The sequence below is a fragment of the Ascidiella aspersa genome, chromosome 7, assembly GCF_963924565.1.
Source record: "Ascidiella aspersa chromosome 7, kaAscAspe10.2, whole genome shotgun sequence".
Taxonomy (NCBI): Eukaryota; Metazoa; Chordata; class Ascidiacea; order Phlebobranchia; family Ascidiidae; genus Ascidiella; species Ascidiella aspersa.
This window is the reverse complement of record NC_139453.1, coordinates 22,133,696-22,151,414: the sequence shown is the minus strand read 5'-3', so window position 1 is coordinate 22,151,414 and position 17,719 is coordinate 22,133,696. Positions and strand designations below refer to the sequence as shown.

At 36.0% G+C, this 17,719-nt stretch overlaps 2 protein-coding genes and 1 pseudogene across 5 annotated transcripts; 1 reads left to right on the top strand and 2 right to left on the bottom strand.

The window, feature by feature from the left end:
* Nucleotides 1–600: 600 nt before the first annotated feature.
* On the bottom strand, nucleotides 601–3,976 carry LOC146138338 (actin, cytoplasmic-like). Of its 4 annotated transcripts, none has more exons than XM_083393205.1 (2): nucleotides 1,854–3,976; nucleotides 601–1,676 (listed from the first exon to the last, which is right to left on the bottom strand). In XM_083393205.1, the coding sequence occupies exons 1-2, from the start codon at nucleotides 2,473–2,475 to the stop codon at nucleotides 1,342–1,344; spliced, it is 957 nt and encodes a 318-aa protein (XP_083249331.1). In that variant the 5' UTR covers nucleotides 2,476–3,976; the 3' UTR covers nucleotides 601–1,341. The 4 variants fall into 4 exon arrangements, with proteins under 4 accessions (XP_083249331.1, XP_083249329.1, XP_083249330.1 ...); XM_083393203.1 differs by having other exon boundaries at nucleotides 601–2,108; nucleotides 2,220–3,976; XM_083393204.1 differs by having other exon boundaries at nucleotides 601–2,220; nucleotides 2,344–3,976.
* Nucleotides 2,936–4,748, bottom strand: LOC146138337 (actin CyI, cytoplasmic pseudogene; annotated as a pseudogene).
* A 6,638-nt stretch (nucleotides 4,749–11,386) lies between these two features.
* Nucleotides 11,387–14,894, top strand: LOC146138336 (ras-related protein Rab-32-like). Its single transcript, XM_083393636.1, has 5 exons — nucleotides 11,387–11,416; nucleotides 11,808–11,976; nucleotides 12,491–12,621; nucleotides 13,359–13,508; nucleotides 14,751–14,894. The coding sequence occupies exons 1-5, from the start codon at nucleotides 11,387–11,389 to the stop codon at nucleotides 14,892–14,894; spliced, it is 624 nt and encodes a 207-aa protein (XP_083249762.1).
* Nucleotides 14,895–17,719: the final 2,825 nt, after the last annotated feature.

Below are 17,719 nucleotides of genomic sequence, written 5' to 3'. Positions count from 1 at the left end.
TGACAAAAGTTCCACTTCGAACACATGCGACATTCGCGGATGTTAGAATGGGTGAAAGTGTGCCTTCAGGCAGCTCGATTGCGTCGTCGGTCAAATTTGCTATTCAAGCCTGGACCAAACAGCCTTCAGTTGTCGCTAAGTATGACCCGATCATTGCACCATATTTATCCATTATCTCGGGCCTCCCTTCAATAAGTACAAAATGGATAGGTAGGCCTACTGGGCGACGTATATAACTATTAATAAAACAAGCTGGAACACAAACCTCTGTGGACAGTGGGATAAGAACTTTATCTTCGAGAAAGACTTCCCGGCTTACCAGCTTGAATGACATATCGAGTAGAGGTGCACTGCTGTTGTCAATCTTCAAGATCGCGTTTCGGTAACAAACGGCGCACTCCTGCGTTTCTAGGAAATCTATCTTAAGAGTGCGATCGAATGAAATGGAATCGCAAACAAAAACAGCATCGGTAAATGACAGGGTTTCGGGCCACTTCGACAGGTTACGTTAAACTTTAGCCTTCAAACAGTTCTATACCTTTCTCGTTATGATGGTAACTGCTGAACCCGTATCAACAAGGGCGCACACTGCCAGGTTTTCGATCATAATATTAACGAAGGAATTAGGCCTTGGACAAGATGCGATTTGTAGTATAAGCTGTTTAGGTAAATAATCCAGGTGGAAAAGCGATATAATTTACATGAGTGAGAAAGAAAGAAGAAAACGAAAACACGCGTACAAACGATAAAACTAATAAATAATAACGCACACATAAGCGATAATCTGTGCAACAGTATTACGCAACTGAGCCAAGTTTATCGCGCAAAACACACAAAAAATTGCGTCTATTTGGTTCAGTTAGCGAAACGTTTACCTTAGACGTATACGTAATGCATAAAAGATTAACACTATATCATCTAGCTATCACGTAAAAAGTTCGCACCAAACGCAAAAATGAATATATTACGTGAATCTTGTTATAAAATTTGGATAAATGTTGCTCACGTTATAATAGCCATATTACAATGTTGAATAGAAAATTACATTAACTAGAAATATTTTGGTAGAAATTGCATTTTATTGGAAGTCGTAAGTCCAGCTTACATAGTTAAAGTTCGCAAAAAATATAGTTTGACAGGCACTTTCAGGCGACATTTGGCAAGCGGACCTAAACTACGCTGAGACAATGTAACAAATCCAAATTTTAAAATACAGTGCAATAAAGGAACGCGTACGGCTATCACGCGGCCCACGAATACATGACAAAACTATTTACTAAAGTATAGCTCGCGGCCCACAGTTTGCCGACCACTGGTTTAAATGATAAATGCATAGAATTGTTAAAAGCATTTGCTGTGGACGATTGATGGGCCACATTCATCGTACTCTTGTTTGGAGATCCACATCTGTTGGAAGGTGGAGAGGGAAGCCAAGATGGATCCTCCAATCCACACGGAGTATTTCCTCTCTGCTGGGGCGCTGATTTTGATCTTCATGGTTGGTGGTGCAAGGGCGGTGATCTCATTTTGCATACGATCAGCGATGCCAGGGAACATGGTGGAACCTCCACTGAGCACGGTGTTGGCATACAGATCTTTGCGAATGTCAATGTCACACTTCATAATGGAATTGTAAGTGGTTTCGTGAATACCAGCAGCCTCCATTCCAAGGAAAGCTGGCTGGAGGAGGGACTCTGGGCAACGGAATCTTTCGTTTCCAATGTTAATGATTTGGCCATCAGGAAGCTCATAACTCTTCTCCAAGGTACTGGTGCTTGCAGCTATTCCCATTTCATTTTCAAAGTCAAGTGCAACATAAGTAAGCTTCTCCTTGATGTCACGCACGATTTCACGCTCAGCAGTCGTGGTGAAAGAGTAGCCTCTTTCTGTAAGTATTTTCATCAGGTAATCAGTGAGATTACGTCCAGCCAGGTCAAGACGAAGGATGGCATGAGGAAGGGCATATCCTTCAAAAATTGGGACAGTGTGAGAAACACCAGCACCACTGTCACATACAATACCAGTGGTTCTACCAGAAGCATACAAGGAAAGGACGGCTTGGATATCAATGTGCATGGCGGGGCTGTTGAAGGTTTCAAACATGATTTGGGTCATCTTTTCTCTGTTGGCTTTGGGATTAAGTGGAGCTTCGGTATGGAGAACAGGGTGCTCTTCTGGGGCAACACGGAGCTCATTGTAGAAGGTATGATGCCAGATTTTCTCCATTTCATCCCAGTTATTGACAAAGCCATGCTCGACTGGGTCTTTCAAGGTGAGGATATCCCTCCTGCTTTGAGCTTCATCTCCAACGTAACTATCTTTTTGACCCATTCCTACCATAACACCCTGGTTCTGAGGACGTCCAATAATGGGGGGGGAAACTGCTCGGGGTGCATCATCACCAGCAAAGCCAGCTTTGCACATTCCAGATCCATTTTCTACAACTAGAGCAACAACATCTTCTTCATCAGCCATTTTAATAATTTTTCTTTCAGTTTTTATAAAAAGTTGGAATACATATTGACACAAGTATTGTGGCGTAATGCAATTTAATAAAATCCTAGTGAATCGCTCTCATCAAAATTATTTTTCAAGCATTTGTAGTAAAAATGGATTTAATTTACAGTAGAGCAGCATTAAACAAAAATAATTTTACGATAAGACTTCCTTACGGTTTTATCTTCTCTACAAAGCACAATTTGTCAGTGGATTATAATTCAAAGCAAAATATATAAACAAGTAAATTGAATTACAATAACCTTATATTATTTCATTGGGGCTGTCAATTTAAAACTACACAATATCACCTCTAAAGGCTTATGTTGGTTCCAGAAACACACAGTTATTTTTTGTGAACAAAATAATGTCATATAAACAGTGAGTCACACTGCATACAATTTTATACCACCGTTTAAATGATAAATGCATGGAATTGTTAGAAGCACTTGCGGTGTACGATTGATGGGCCAGATATGTCATACTTTTGTTTGGAGATCCGCATCTGTTGAAGATGGATCCTCCAATCAACACAGAGTATTTCCTCTCTGGTGGGGCAAATATTTTGATCTTCATGGTTAGTGGTGCAAGGGCGGTGATCTCATTTTGCAAACGATCAGCGATGCCAGGGAACATAGTGGAACCTCCACTGAGAATAGTGTAAGCTTATTGATCTGTACGGATGTCAACACCGCACTTAATGATAAAATTGTAAGTGGTTCCATTTTTACCAGCAGATTTCTTTCCAAGGAAAGATGCCTCATTTTCCACAGTTATGACCTCGCCACCTGGAAGGTAACCCTGTTTACCCAATAAGCTGTTACTGGCAGCTGTAGCCAAGTGCAACATAGGTAAATATCTCTTTGATGTATCGAAAAATTTTACCCTCGGCAGTGGTGGTAAAAGAATAGTCTCTCTCAGTAAGAATGTTTATCAGATATTCAGAGAGTTCACTGCCGGCGAAGTCAAGGTAGCTTAAGAAACGCCATATCCATTATGGATGGGAACAGTATTTGAGGCTTCATTACCAATGACAAACACAACGCCAGTGGTTTCGCCAGTGGTACCAGAAGCATATAGACAGGACAGCTTGCATGGAAATGCAGAGTGCAGTAGTTGTTAAACATGATTTGAGCCATCTTTTCTCTATTAACTGTGGGGTTAGCGAAACTTCAGTCAGGAAAACACGACGCTCTTCTGGGTCAGCACGGAGTGCATTGTAAAACAAGCCATATCTTCTACATGTCGTCCCAATTTGTGACGAAGCCAAGCTCAAATGGGTATGTCAAGGCAAGTTCATATATTTTGCTAAGTGCCCTTTCCCAGACATAGGAGCCTACTCAATGTCTATCATAAGCTCTAAATTAGGGATTCGGCCAATGACGCATAGAAATGACACTTAGCACATTTCAGATCCACTATGTATGACCAGAGCGGACCAAGGCTTTACATGAGTCTTTTTTCAATCTTCAAATTTGCCACCGAAAAACAATTCTTTGCAATTTTTTTTTAAATATATGTATATTGACTTTAAAAATATTTGAATTATAGTTCATTAAATCTGGAATTTGGTACTAGATTTAGGGCAAATAATTATAAACAAATGTAGGCCAGTGGTCGGCAACCGCCGGTCCGCGAGGAGTTTGTTACCGGTCCGTAACAGGGTTGGCAGATTAAAATTTTGATTTAAACCCGAACTGTATGTAAAAAACTGGAAATTAGTACGATAAAAATCACAATTAGTATCAAGCTCTCGTCATGTTCAAAATAACAAGTGTGTTGTGGCTGATGAGTTACAGCACGTTCACAACATCCAAAAGGCATATTTTTACTGCAAAATCTAACTCCTAGTAGGCTACTTACAATATATCAAAAAATGGGTATATCATAATTTTTCTATGTTCAAACGTGCTCATCGTAAAGTGCAATAGAATAAATTCATGCAAACAATGTTTATAAGCAATGTCCCATAATGAAATGATTTATTATTTTGATATTTAGACAGAAAAGGTTTCGAAACAACGTATACTTTTTAATTAGTTTTGGCACGTTTTAGCCTTCATACTTTTAGCCTCTATAATTTTAGTTTACCCTCATGAAAATCACAGAAAAAAGCCAAAAAGCTTATTGATTTTTCTGACATACACCATGTTAAAAAAAACAAATTTTAGAAATTTGTTGTCAAAAAAGCCAATCTGGCATCCTTGTACGTCTGTCTATTCTTTACTTTTCAGGTGTCGGTCTGTGGTCATACTTTTTCATAGTGTCATTATTTTATTTTAACTATAGAAAGTGTTGTATACTGCCTGGTCAAAAAAGGTATATATCTGAAACACATTATTGTATATATTACAAAGTGCAACTTCTTTTAAAAGAATGCTTAAAATATCCTTATTTTGACAAGCTGATAAGAGTAGGAATAGGTAATAAGGGCTAAAAAAGGCAAAAAAGTTTGTATTAAATTGAGCTGCGGGCCGGGTTAAATTGCTTGGCAGGCCAGATGCCGCCTTCAGGTATTATTTAGTTTAATAATTCCTAGATGGGGACATCTTTTTTGGCAAAACAAGCTTAAAGTTCTCATTAAAAAAATTGTAATAAATTTCCCTTACTTAAGCGCCACCAATATAGTCAGCTCTTTTAAGCATGTTAAGATAGCTTCCTAACAACAAAATCAGCATGATTGTTAAAAAGATTAGAAAGAAAAATACATTTGTCAGGTTGAAACTAACTTTTTTGGTGTTTAATATTTTTGTTTTCTGTGTTTCAAAGAGTTATTATTAACATTATAAAGTGGGTACAACACTTTGACAGATTAGCCAGTATTTTAAAAACTTGAAAGTTTTTATAAAAGTTTTATTTTTTGCCTTAGACAGTCTCATTGGTGGTGCGGGACCGATGACTCCATAAAAATAGGAACATTTGAGCCACTGATTATTGGTAACTGCAGCCAATGTGATAGTTATTATTAATATTTTACAGGTAAAATAACATAATACAAAATGTCTATGGGAAAAAATATTGCAGAAATACTATGTGGCACCTTTGCAGCAGGTTTTATAAAACTTGTTGTCAAAGATGCTAATGAATATTATAAATCAATAATATTTTTAGCAGAATCTCATTCTATATATAATAAAGCAGTGGTTCTGTAAGTATGGGTCGCGATCCAAACATGGGTCGCACAGGGTCAAAAATGGGTCGCTTTATGGTGATTCAATCCTGCACAAACAAACTTTTTTTATTTCATTTTTAAAATATTTTCAATCATAACTGAATTATTGCATCATAAGCTTTTCACGTGGCTTCAAATCAGTAACCTGGATGATTGCATCATAAGTGGTATTATGAACGTTTCGATGGCAGCCAGCTACAGTAGCTGCTAAGACTGATGTAAGCTTTTAGACACCAAACAAGCCACGCTGATATTATAAAGGAAAAAATTCAGTTTCACCAATCACACTAAAATAAATCAATCATTTGTTTGTAATCAATTACATGATTGTCTGTGTTTTTTTTCTATTTCATGCATATCAGAAAAAGTACAGTTTTTGATGTTTGAATCTTGGGTTGTGAGATGCTCATAAAACTCAGATTTGGGTCGCGCTTAAAAAAGTTTGAGAACCACTGTGATAAAGACCCCAGCCTGAAGAGATAAGATCAAGTTTCTTAAAAAATGTTACAATACAGATAAGCAAGTGTAAAAAACTGCCACAATAGGGACTTTTAACAGCCCAAAGTTCAACATTAAAATACAACTTTGTTCTAAATATCTATGTTTGAATAAATTTAGCTGTCTAGTTTGTTTATTGGTCTACACATCAAGTTTTTACCAATTATTGTTTTTTGAGCTGTTTATAGTTTTTGTTTTGTCAAATAACTTTATTTAATAAATTTTCAGGCATTTACAAACATTGTCAAAGAATCTCTTGAGAATAACAACTTTTTGCACCGTAAGATGTTTTCGAATGTCGAATTTCAAAAGTTTTAGGCAAGCTTAAAATGCCCCTGTGGTGAAAAAAATATGTGTTTAAATGCCTTTTAGAACCACAAGTCTGACACAAAAAAGATTGCACCAAATAAGTAAAGTTAAGGATAATAACAATTTCTCAAACTGCAAAAATTAATAGTTGTGTTGTTCTGTATAAGTATAGAAATAATAGAAATGTACATTATTATGCCACGAATTTGTCAACCATAAAAATGGTGATGTGAAGTATAATTTTTTGACGCGCTTTTCTTCTGGCGTTAGCGTCTGGCACAAAACACTAGAGCCATCCAGTTCACACATAACGCGTTGCCAGCGTTAACGGCAAATTTTCTCGCTTTAAACCGAAAGCGATTTTGAAATATTTCAGATTTCTGCAGCCGAAAGCATTTTTTAAAAAACGTTTTAGACGCGTCTAGTATGAATCAACTAGTATTCTATGCTTTAAGCGTCCCGGGTAACCTTGACAATCACGTCAGCCAAAGAGATTTTGCGTCAGCTTACTCACTTGCGACAACTTGTGTTAGAAGATAAAGTACATTAACAATTAATTTCTGAAATATCCTACTTTCGGATAAAAAAATGCAGATTTGACTCTTTCGGTCGTGAATTTTTTTAACTTCGACGCTTTTGGTTAGGATTGAGAAAATTTGCCGTTAACGCAGCCGACGCGTTATGGGTAAACTGAACGACGCGAGCGTTGGACGCCAGACGCTAGACCACCAGGCAAAAAGTTTGAACTTTTTTGTTTAGCTTTTGTCATTGTATTACTTGCCGTAACGAACACAAATAATAATGCTAGCTAACCGTTTCGAGTAGCAACTGATTGAACGCAATACTCAAAAACATTCAAAGAGCAAAATCTGTCTAAAAGTAGTAAAACTACATTAATGTATAGCAAACGTAATATTAACTATATCGTTTGTGACGTAACAGTGCATAACCACCCGATCCGTCAGAAATCAGTGCAGTTCTAAGCAAAAAGGTCTACGACAATCAGTGCATTCAAAGGCTCAAAAAGTCCGACTTTTAGACTTTGAGGTCTTGGACAATGCACTAATTTGCATTAACAAATGTGCATAAGAAGATGAAGTTTAACAATACTTGACCCAACCAAACCCAAACGCTAACCAGCGCCCTAACCCAAATAATGTGCGATAAATTAATAATTATAACGCTTCAGGCCCCAATACCTCAATTTGTGACGTAATAATCTTAAATACAATGGACGAGAAACCTTCCGAGTTTGGGCTTTTTTCCCCAGCATTTAAAGAATTATTAAAATAACGCACATTATTTGGGTTAGGATTCGGGTTAGCGTTAGGGTTTAGGTGGGTCAAGTGTTATTAATCCTATCTCACAATTTTTGTTATCTTTTCTGAACTTTTAATGAATATTTTTAATTTATCTTCGCCGGGAGTTTACCTAAAGGTCCAAATCAGTGCATTGCCAGGACCTCAAGGTCTAAAAGTCTAGACTTTTCTGCCATTGGATGCCCTGATTGTCGTAGACCTTATTGCTTAGAAATGCACTGATTTCTAACGGATCGGGTGGCATAACAATTGAAGGTGTGACATGGCTGTGATCGACTGTTGTGGTACTGCTCATAAATGCTAAAAAACAAATGATTAGGAGTAAAATATTGATAAATTTTTGGGAGCATGGCCCCTGAAGCCCCCTGGCTATGCCTATGTGCTGTACGGCCTTTACCCTGTGAAACATCGTTGGCTAGGGTCTAAATAAAAGAAAATATTTGATTGTACATTTTGCTTGATTTAGAACACTATAAAGAAAAAAATATGTTGAGGACCATAACAGAGTTTGTAAACGGATAAAAACGTAAATAACTTAAATTATAAGACACAAGAGCATTGCTTATTTGGCAAAACCTGGGGTGAAAATAAAAAAACTCATTCTTAGCCAAACGATGAAAAATTTCGAAACGTAACAGTAACACATAAGAACGTCACACAGTTACTTTACTACGGGACGCCTACAAGTAACCTGAGAAAATCCGAGGCAATCGTTAGATGTTATGCACAAGTAAAACTCATAGTTAAAAACATGAGTAAAAACAGGATCAGACGTTTTGTTTAAAGGAAAATATATTTCGCCAAAGTGGCATCATCAGTTCCTGTAAGAGTACAAATAAATAAAATCAGAGCGCAGCCATCAACAAACCAATAAAAGTAAATCAGCGGAGCAGTGATCGACTGGCTAAAACCTGCCGCCGATGGTTTTCGATTCTATAAAGATACACCCTAATGTTATGCACAAATATGCAACTAAGATATTCGACTAAATAAATTTACGGAGATGAGAATACTTTACCCACATAAATTTATTCATGTTTGCAAATAACAATACATAAATAATTCATTGCAAACTGAGGCGACAAACATATTTTTGCCTACTACATGGTATAGCCGGGTATTTTGCGCCCGGGGCAAACTATAACACCATGTTGATAATCACTTTTTCTATTACATTAAAATACATAGGCTATCTTACTTTATACGGAAAAACAATTCAAATTTTAATAGAACATTGTATTTAAACTAGAAGCATCCTCATTTTGGCATATTTTTGGCATGGGACGTTGCCTGAGTCGGGACTTGCGATAGCGCAAATTCATCATTATTTTTTGAAGCACCCAATGGTAGCCATAATTTTGGCACAACAACATTTCAATAGGCGGTCGGCGTTTTTGCAACATATCAATCTAAAGAAAATAGGGGTGTTTTTTTGCTAGTTTCATTAGTTTTTATATCTATGTTATTTCATATTTGTTGAAGTTGTATAAAATTTATTTTTAAATGATATATGGGCAACTTAGGAGGCTTACTTATACAAGTAAGTTTTTTATATTATCTTGTACCTATAAGCAGCCAGTATATCTTCTTTATATGATGATGTAGGCTGCGTAAGATGGGACAAGGCCGTCTCACCCGAGAAGCTTTTTGTTGTACCCTTAATGTTGGGTTAATGGGGCAACAATGGACTAGTCTTTAACTCTTTTTAAGAAGCTACCATTTGGTAATAGTTCAAAAGGTTTCAACTAACAAATTTTAATATAGTTAGTTTTAAATTTTTGATGGGTGACGTAAAACCTTTTATACGGCTTCCCTGTCCATAAAATACGTTAAAAAATACACCTGGTTAAAATGGATCACCGTATCAACATGTTTGTAAGAAATATTGCAAATGCAGGTAAAACTTCACTAAACAATAACCATATCTATTCGAATTAAAACAAAATTATGGTTTAAAAGTCCACTAAAAAAACAAACGAGCAAACAGACAAGATTTGGCCTCGGTCGTGTCTGTTGAGAGTTATCAAAACAGGCAGAATATTTGTATAATGTATTCAATGTAAAAATATAGACACAACACAACTAATGTGCCAAGACAGTCACTATTTACCACGCACTTGTCCTGTTAATTTAAAAATATGCAAAATTCGTTGTAGGATTCTGTGAAATTTTTCGAAACAGGTTAGTTTTAAACTTATGCAAGTCTGGCAGGTGGAGTTAAAGTTGTTTTTAATGTTTGTGGGACAAATTGATCAATATAAAACAACCAATTCTTCCTGTCCCACAGCAATGACGGGACACAGCAATGTTTTTTCTAAGATGATTTAATAAAAAAGTTGAAAAGCTAGAGGCAAAGGTATAAGTGTTTTTTAAGCGTTAAGGGCAGAGGTATCAAGTAGGCATGATATTATTCCAAATTATTGTTATGACCAAGAACTACAATCATTTGAAAAAACGTGTCCCATCACGGGCAACCTTCCCCCAAGCCTCATTTTGGCGCCCCTGTCCCTTGGCGCCCGGGACGTATGTACCGCCTTTATTCCATAGCTGTATCAGTAAACAAGAACTAACAAAATGTTTCGCGGATGCTAGTCCTTATTTTACATTGTGTAACATACATAAAAATAGAAAAAACTTAAAAATTATTGTTTTGTTAGTTAACATTTTTTTTCGTGGGCATATTTGGTGGTATCAAGCCACTTTTATTATTAACCGATTTATCAATTTCTTAAACTTTGCAATTAAGTTTCTCTATTGTTTTCCATTTTAAAATATATGCAGTAATCTATACATAAAAATCTAAGTGACAATCAAGCAAAAGTGACGAAGTTAATCAGATAGGCTGAATCGTAATTTTAAAATCGCCGGATAGATTAGCAGTTAATATCCCAGGTCGCATTGAAGTTTCGCACTATTATCTATGACGTCACCAAACGTCAAGACAAATCCGAGAACGCCAATTATTACGTGACAAGTAAATATTGTCGGTCACGCGCTTAGTTAATCTTCAACGATATAAAGCCCCGGGTCCTTGCATTAACAGTTGCATTGTGTAAATAGCATGCTGTGTTGCAAAGGCAACCTTTACAATACTTGTGTACAAACACGTCAAAATTTGCGAGCAAGCGTTTTGCCAGAGTTGCAACACGGTTCAGAAACTTTGAGCGAAAAAATGTCTCGTTTTTATTACGGAGAAAATCATGGCGTTGTTGCAGAAAAATATATATTACTTTAGCGTTGTTGGTCATAGATCGTACGAAAGAAATGTATTATGATCAATGCTCATATAAAACAGAGATAGGCTGTTGCTGCAGTCTTAGTTGGATCGTTGCAAGTGGTACGAATGAAAAAGTCGTAACAAAAACATTACCACCATATAATTGCTTTTGGGAATAATTATATTTAAACCTAATCGACCAATTAGCCTATTAATAGACACGTATCGTAAAGACAATGCATCAGGAAATCGAAACCCACCCTTCTACAAAAGCAGTACTGACATTTAAAATTCTGTTTAGATTTCAAATAAATTGTTTTAATAAAAAAAAAAAACTGACTTTAACTTGTGAAAAATTCTATCAGAAATAATAAAATGGAGGAGAAAAAGGAATATCTTTTCAAGGTAAGAATTTTTAAGGAAAACATATTTGTACAACTCATCTACACAACTAATATATTTATTTAATACCCTGACATGGTTTAGTTGATTTTGCGAAAACAATTTTACCCTCTATCTATTAAACACAAGATTTTTTTACTTGCTTTATAACATTTTGTACGTAATTTGTGAGAATGTTTTGATAGAAATGCTCGCGCTCGCAAAAGAATACAGGCGTATATGGGCATCCGCATTATTTGGTCAGCAAAGCGTCAAGAGGCTGCATGCATTTTCAGCTCGGCAACCGAAACTTCGTGCACACATAAGTGAACCTATTGACCTTTGCGAGTTCGGTTGATAGTGCAATATCATCAAGTCGACTCTGATTTTTTATCTTGCTTGCTATAAATTGCAGGTCTTGGTCATCGGTGATCTCGGTGTGGGTAAAACAAGCGTGATCAAGCGCTACGTGCACCAGATATTCTCCCAGCACTACAGGGCCACCATTGGGGTCGACTTTGCTCTTAAGGTCATTCACTGGAACGACGACACCCTGATCCGGCTGCAACTGTGGGACATCGCAGGTAGAACTAGGTTGTGAAGAAAACACGGAAAGAAAATAATTTTTTCAAGTTCTATTTTTTGTTATCAATTGAGGTTAATTTGATGAACTATATAGTCCGACTACAATCATTTTACAGTAACTAATAAACGATTAAAAAGAGGTGTAAACCAAACGTTTGGTTAAATATTTGATCAAATGGAAGCAATGGTTGCTACTTGAACAAATGAAACCTAATCAAAAATGTTTATCTTTAGGTTTAAAGCAAATCATTAATAAATAAAAAAGCTTTAAAACTTCTAATACAACTTTTAAACTAACAAATGCAGTAATTTAGTTCTTTTAAAAGCGCATTTAAAAGAAACAGACATTTAGCCTTTATTTAGTAATCTTATATGTCACGTATATCGTAACACTATAACCAGCACGTTTTGCGTATCATAATTTTTGAAAAATCTCTTTTCCCTAAACATTTTTTACTTTTTACTGCGTGCTTACCTATATGAATAATATCTTTTGAATTTCTTTGAATAAAGGCCAAGAAAGATTTGGAAACATGACCCGGGTCTACTACAGGGAGGCAGTGGGCGCCTTTGTTGTTTTTGACGTCACGCGGGCTTCGACCTTCGAAGCCGTGTCCAAGTGGAAAAATGACCTGGACAGCAAGGTGAGTTCTGTTCAAAATATAGAAAAACTTTTGGGGTAATAACCAGTTTTAGCATTTTTTGTTGCGGAAAAAAAACGCATTTCATATTTTACTTGTGTTTTCATAAATGCGGTAAACAAATCGTCAATCGGCAATTTCAAGTTATACAGTTAGAGAACTTCCAGTGTTGTGTTTTGCTAACTAAAGGACAATTTTTGCAACTTTGAATACTACAGTCACGGGACACCTATGTTTTAACCAGGTTTTCTGAACTCGGCAACTCGGCCTCGAGAATATTCAGTTTTGATTAATTATTCTAATGAGTTTTGATTAATTATTCAAATAAAACTTAAACTTGTGGTTGTCTTTATAACTTGGAAAACCACACTTGTGTCGTTCAGTGACCTATTATTAAAATGTGAACATGTTGGGGTTTGCACAATTTTGAGAACGCATGCAATAAGTCCACAAGCCACGAAAGATTTAGAGCCAATAGTTTTGATGTTAATGGCTTAGGACCTACAGTTACTCACTTTAAATCGTGCTTCGAACGCCTTTATGTATATACGTCACATTTTACGAGTATGACGTTTAAAGGACGTTGCACCACTTTGTAATAAAACAACGTTGCACTTGTTTACGACAAATGTTGCAATATAACGACATCAACTTAACCGGCAAGAAAAACGATGCATTTCCTCCTCTGAAACGACTTTTACACTTGGCCGTTCAACAATATTTTACTACGTGAATTGCAGGTTATGCTCCCCAATGGCAATAGTATCCCGACAGTGTTGCTTGGCAACAAATGTGATGAGATGAAAGAAGGTCTCACCAAGAACAAGGAGCAGATGGACAAATATTGCAAAGAGAAGGGATTTTCGGCTTGGTACGAAACCTCGGCGAAGGTGAGTTTTTTTAAATCCGAAAAACAGTCTTACATGTGATAGCTCGCAGGCGAATAAGGTAGGCCTAATCATTAGGCCCTAATGGGTAAAAACGACGCTTTAGTTCAGCGGTTCTCAACCAGTGGGCCATGGCTCACTTGTGGGCCATAAGAACATTTGAGGTGGGCTACAGACCAATTTAAAAAAGCTAGATTTAGTTTTATTTGTGTTACTGTATTTAATTTCACAAGAATAATGGCTTGGGGAGGAATTAAAAAGGAATGTAAATTTATTGTTCAGCCGCAAGTATCTCACTAATGCACTGTTGAATAAATAATCTGTGTTGAAATATGTTCTGGTGTGTTTTGTTCTAAACTTATTTTACGTTTTTTTCTCTCATGAAAAAATGTATTGAGCCACAGAATTTTTTTGCAACGTAACTGGGCCACGAAAAAAAAGGTTGACAACCTCTTCTCTAGATTTTTGCACATAGAGAGCTACACGCTTTTTATTAAATTACCTCGTCTCGCAAATATTAACAAAAACAACGACATACGGCTTATTTTACCATTTTATTTGTCGCACAAAGAGCACGTTGCTTTACTTTGGAATTCCTCAACTTGACAAGTTATGAACACTTATTAAGATTTGCAAACAGCACCAAGGGAACTGAAACATGTGTCAATGTTTAAACCAGTTAGGCCATGATAAAGCAATTTGTTCCAGTGCTATTTGTTTAGCTCACGACACGTGCTTGTCATCGTAAAAATAAGCAATTGTTTGTCAATGAGTCGAATGATTGTTGTTGTAAATTTACTCGCTTGACACAACTAAACAAAAAAGCTTCTTTGATCGTATCAACACCATTTAATAATAAATACCCTCAGTATTCCAAATGATTGACATAATTTTATTTAGAGGAAAAATTAATAAGTTTTGTTGAATCACTAGATAACATTATGTTAAGGAAGTTGGTCACAGCGCATTTATACCTCTTCAAAATTGTCCTAAATGTTAGTGTTGAATATTGTTTTTATGCTTAAACCAATTTACATACTCATCTGCAGCCTATATTTGGCAGCAACGATAAGCCACTTTACAAAGCGATGAAATGACTTTCTTTAATAAACGATATCTTGTTTTGGCCTAAATTTTAATGAAGGGCGTCTAACTTTGAATATATTTTTAAGAAGCGGTAAAATGGCTTACAGGCGACGTCGAGCTTACGTCCAAATAACGATTGTTTTTGTCGCGCATTTACAGGTAAACGTCAATATCGAGGAAGCCGCGAAGTTTCTCGTCAACCAAATCCTCGCAAACGACAAGACTTACGCGCCGCTTGAGGCTGACCCAGACATTGCCGTTTTGGGCGTAGACGTTGAGGATAAAAAAAGAAGCTGCTGCTAAGGCCTTGGTGCCAAGTTATACATCCTTATGTAATTTAGGAATTGTTGTTTTTCTGCTGCCTTTGTTCTTACAGACTTTAGAAAAAACGACTAAGCCTCAAATGCTGATAGAGTCAGCTACCAAGACATGCTTTAAGGAAGAGTAACCGCGTCGTTATCACTTGTTTACAGTTCTCTTTTTTATATTTTTAACAACATATCGATAGAAATTTAATTATCTTGGTCTTGTATTTATTTATACCAATTTACGTCATATTCTTGTTGAATCATTTTGTTTTGTACAATCGACAAATTACTGATTTAATTGGTATACTTTAAAAATATGATCACTATACACCCCAATACGCGCATTTATACTATAAGTGTTTTCCTCACTACCACATCATGACTTTTTTACTAAGGCGATGTGATTGTTACTAATGTCGCTTCTATGTATTGGGCTTTGATGTATGCGTAGCAATATAATTTCTTCTGCGAATATTCGTCTTCTTATATATTTCACAACACAATTGGAACAGTTTGTTAGGCAGTGCGTAAATCGATAACATCTTTGTATTGCCGCTTTGGAATTGAATAACAAGCCTTAACCAAAATAAACGCACTGTATGTTGTTCTTAAATTTTATTTTTATGACGTCACAGTTAGAGCTAAAGTCTTGGTACACTATCTCTGAAAATTGTCATTCACCATCTCTGAAAATTGTTATTTTACTTAGTAAAGGTTTCGCGTATAAGATATTGGGCAAAAAAAATACATAAAAAGTAGCGGAAAAGCGGTATACAAGGCTATACTATACCCTTCACTAAACGATATTTTTCAACTTTAACTTGGAACATGAGGCTTTTCGACTAGGGCAGGGGTGTCCAACAAGCGGCACTAATAAAAAATGGCACGCAAGCCCTCCCCCAAAAATGCTAAAATTGTTATTTAGCCAATTGCCAAAAAATGCTCAATTTGTTATTCAGCCAATTGTCAGAAAATACTAAGTTTGTTCTACAGCCAATTGCCATTGTTTGGTTCACAATATAAAACAATCGCGGCAATCACGACAACCAACAATATAGCTGGGTTTGAAGAAATAAAAGTCAGCTCACCGAGAGACACTTTGATGTAGTGATGCGCATTTCTGCTAGACATTTTTTTAAGTTTAAATAAACGTTCTTATTTTTGGTAAAAAAGCGCTTTCATGATTTAAAAGAATTGGTTCGGTTACGAAACTTTGGCACGGGAAGTTGTAAGATTAAAATTGGCACTCCGGCATGTTTGAGTTGGACACCCCTGGACTAGGGAAAACGCGTGAAATACAACAGGAACCAAAAAATTCGTATTTTGTTTTAGATATAATTCGATTATCCTAATTTAAGAGCCTGCGGTTCGCTGTTCCCTTGAAAACTCTGCCTTTCATTTTTTACAAAATAAATGCCAAATATTTTAACTTGCTTTTTAGACAAAAATAGATAAATGAAAAGTTGCAGTTTTAGTACTCTTGTCTTGGATGTTTGGGTTACATAATTGTGTTATTTTATAATGTATAAGTTTTCAAAAACTTTCCTAATTTTTATTGTTACTGTTTTTTGTCGGTTTCGCTTGAGTGGCAACAGATGTTGTTGACAAATCAATGGAGCGTGAAGGTGTGTAGACACTTTTGTTTGAAGAGACTTTGAACTTCGATCGTTTCAGGACCACGTTTTGTTTGAGCACAAGGTGTTGTCTGTAGGCTGTGTCCTTTTAAAAAGGCTCCATTTTCGCTTGTTTTGCATGACAGCTAACCAAAGGAGAGCTAACACTGGCTGGTACAACGCCAAATCGACGCGGAATACGTAACGTACATGGGGGTTTAGTTTGTTTGATTTGATGCAGACATAATCGGCACATTTAAGGTTTAACGAGTTTAAAGTACACGGGTGTGCCGCATTTTTAAGACTTCGTGTTTATTATATATTTGTAAAGCTAGTTGTCATTAATAATTGTGTTCAGTGTTGTTGTTTTTCTTTTTTTAGTATAAGATTTCGTTCAGAAAGTATACAAATCGTTTTAGCTGACTGGAGTAATGTTTAGTTGATTTAAAATTTAGGTGCTGGTATACAATCCTACCACAATGAAGATTATTTGGGTTAGGGTGCATGTTAGCATTTGGGTTTGGGTCGGCTAAAAATATTAATAAATAAATATAATATTACTTTACCCACCATCACCCAAACATTAACCGACACCTTAACCCAAATATTGTGCGTTACTTTAATAATTGTTTCTATGGTAGGATTCTAGATCAGCGCTATTTAATACATCAAAACTAGCTAATAAAGTTAGATTAAACATGTTGCTAAAAAGTTAGTGCTGTAATAGATAAGCTACTAAGAAATAAATAAGGAAAAGCCTAATTGCCAAGGCAACAAAGTAATTTAAATCAATACATTCACTAATACCTATTTGTATGCATTACAAAGATTTAAATGGATTCGGAAATAAATCATACAAATATTACAAAACCCAGGCTAAGTTACTAACCAGTGCCTGTATACCTGGATGTTCAAGGCACCAATAAATATTAAACAAAATAATTTAATATTATTATGAATAACTTCATGTCAATACCTGTACTGGTCTAAAAAGCTCTACTGATCTAAATTTACTGGATATAGACTTAGGAAAAAGTGTACAGCACACCCATATTTCAGTATGTTCTGTACCTTCTAATTCAAATGTGACAAAAATGCGGTTTAAGGTTGGTTTATTTTTGAAGTTAGATTATGTTTTCTTTGGATGCTAATATACAGATAATTATGACCTAAAAAATCAACCTCAAAATTATCCACCTTGTTCACT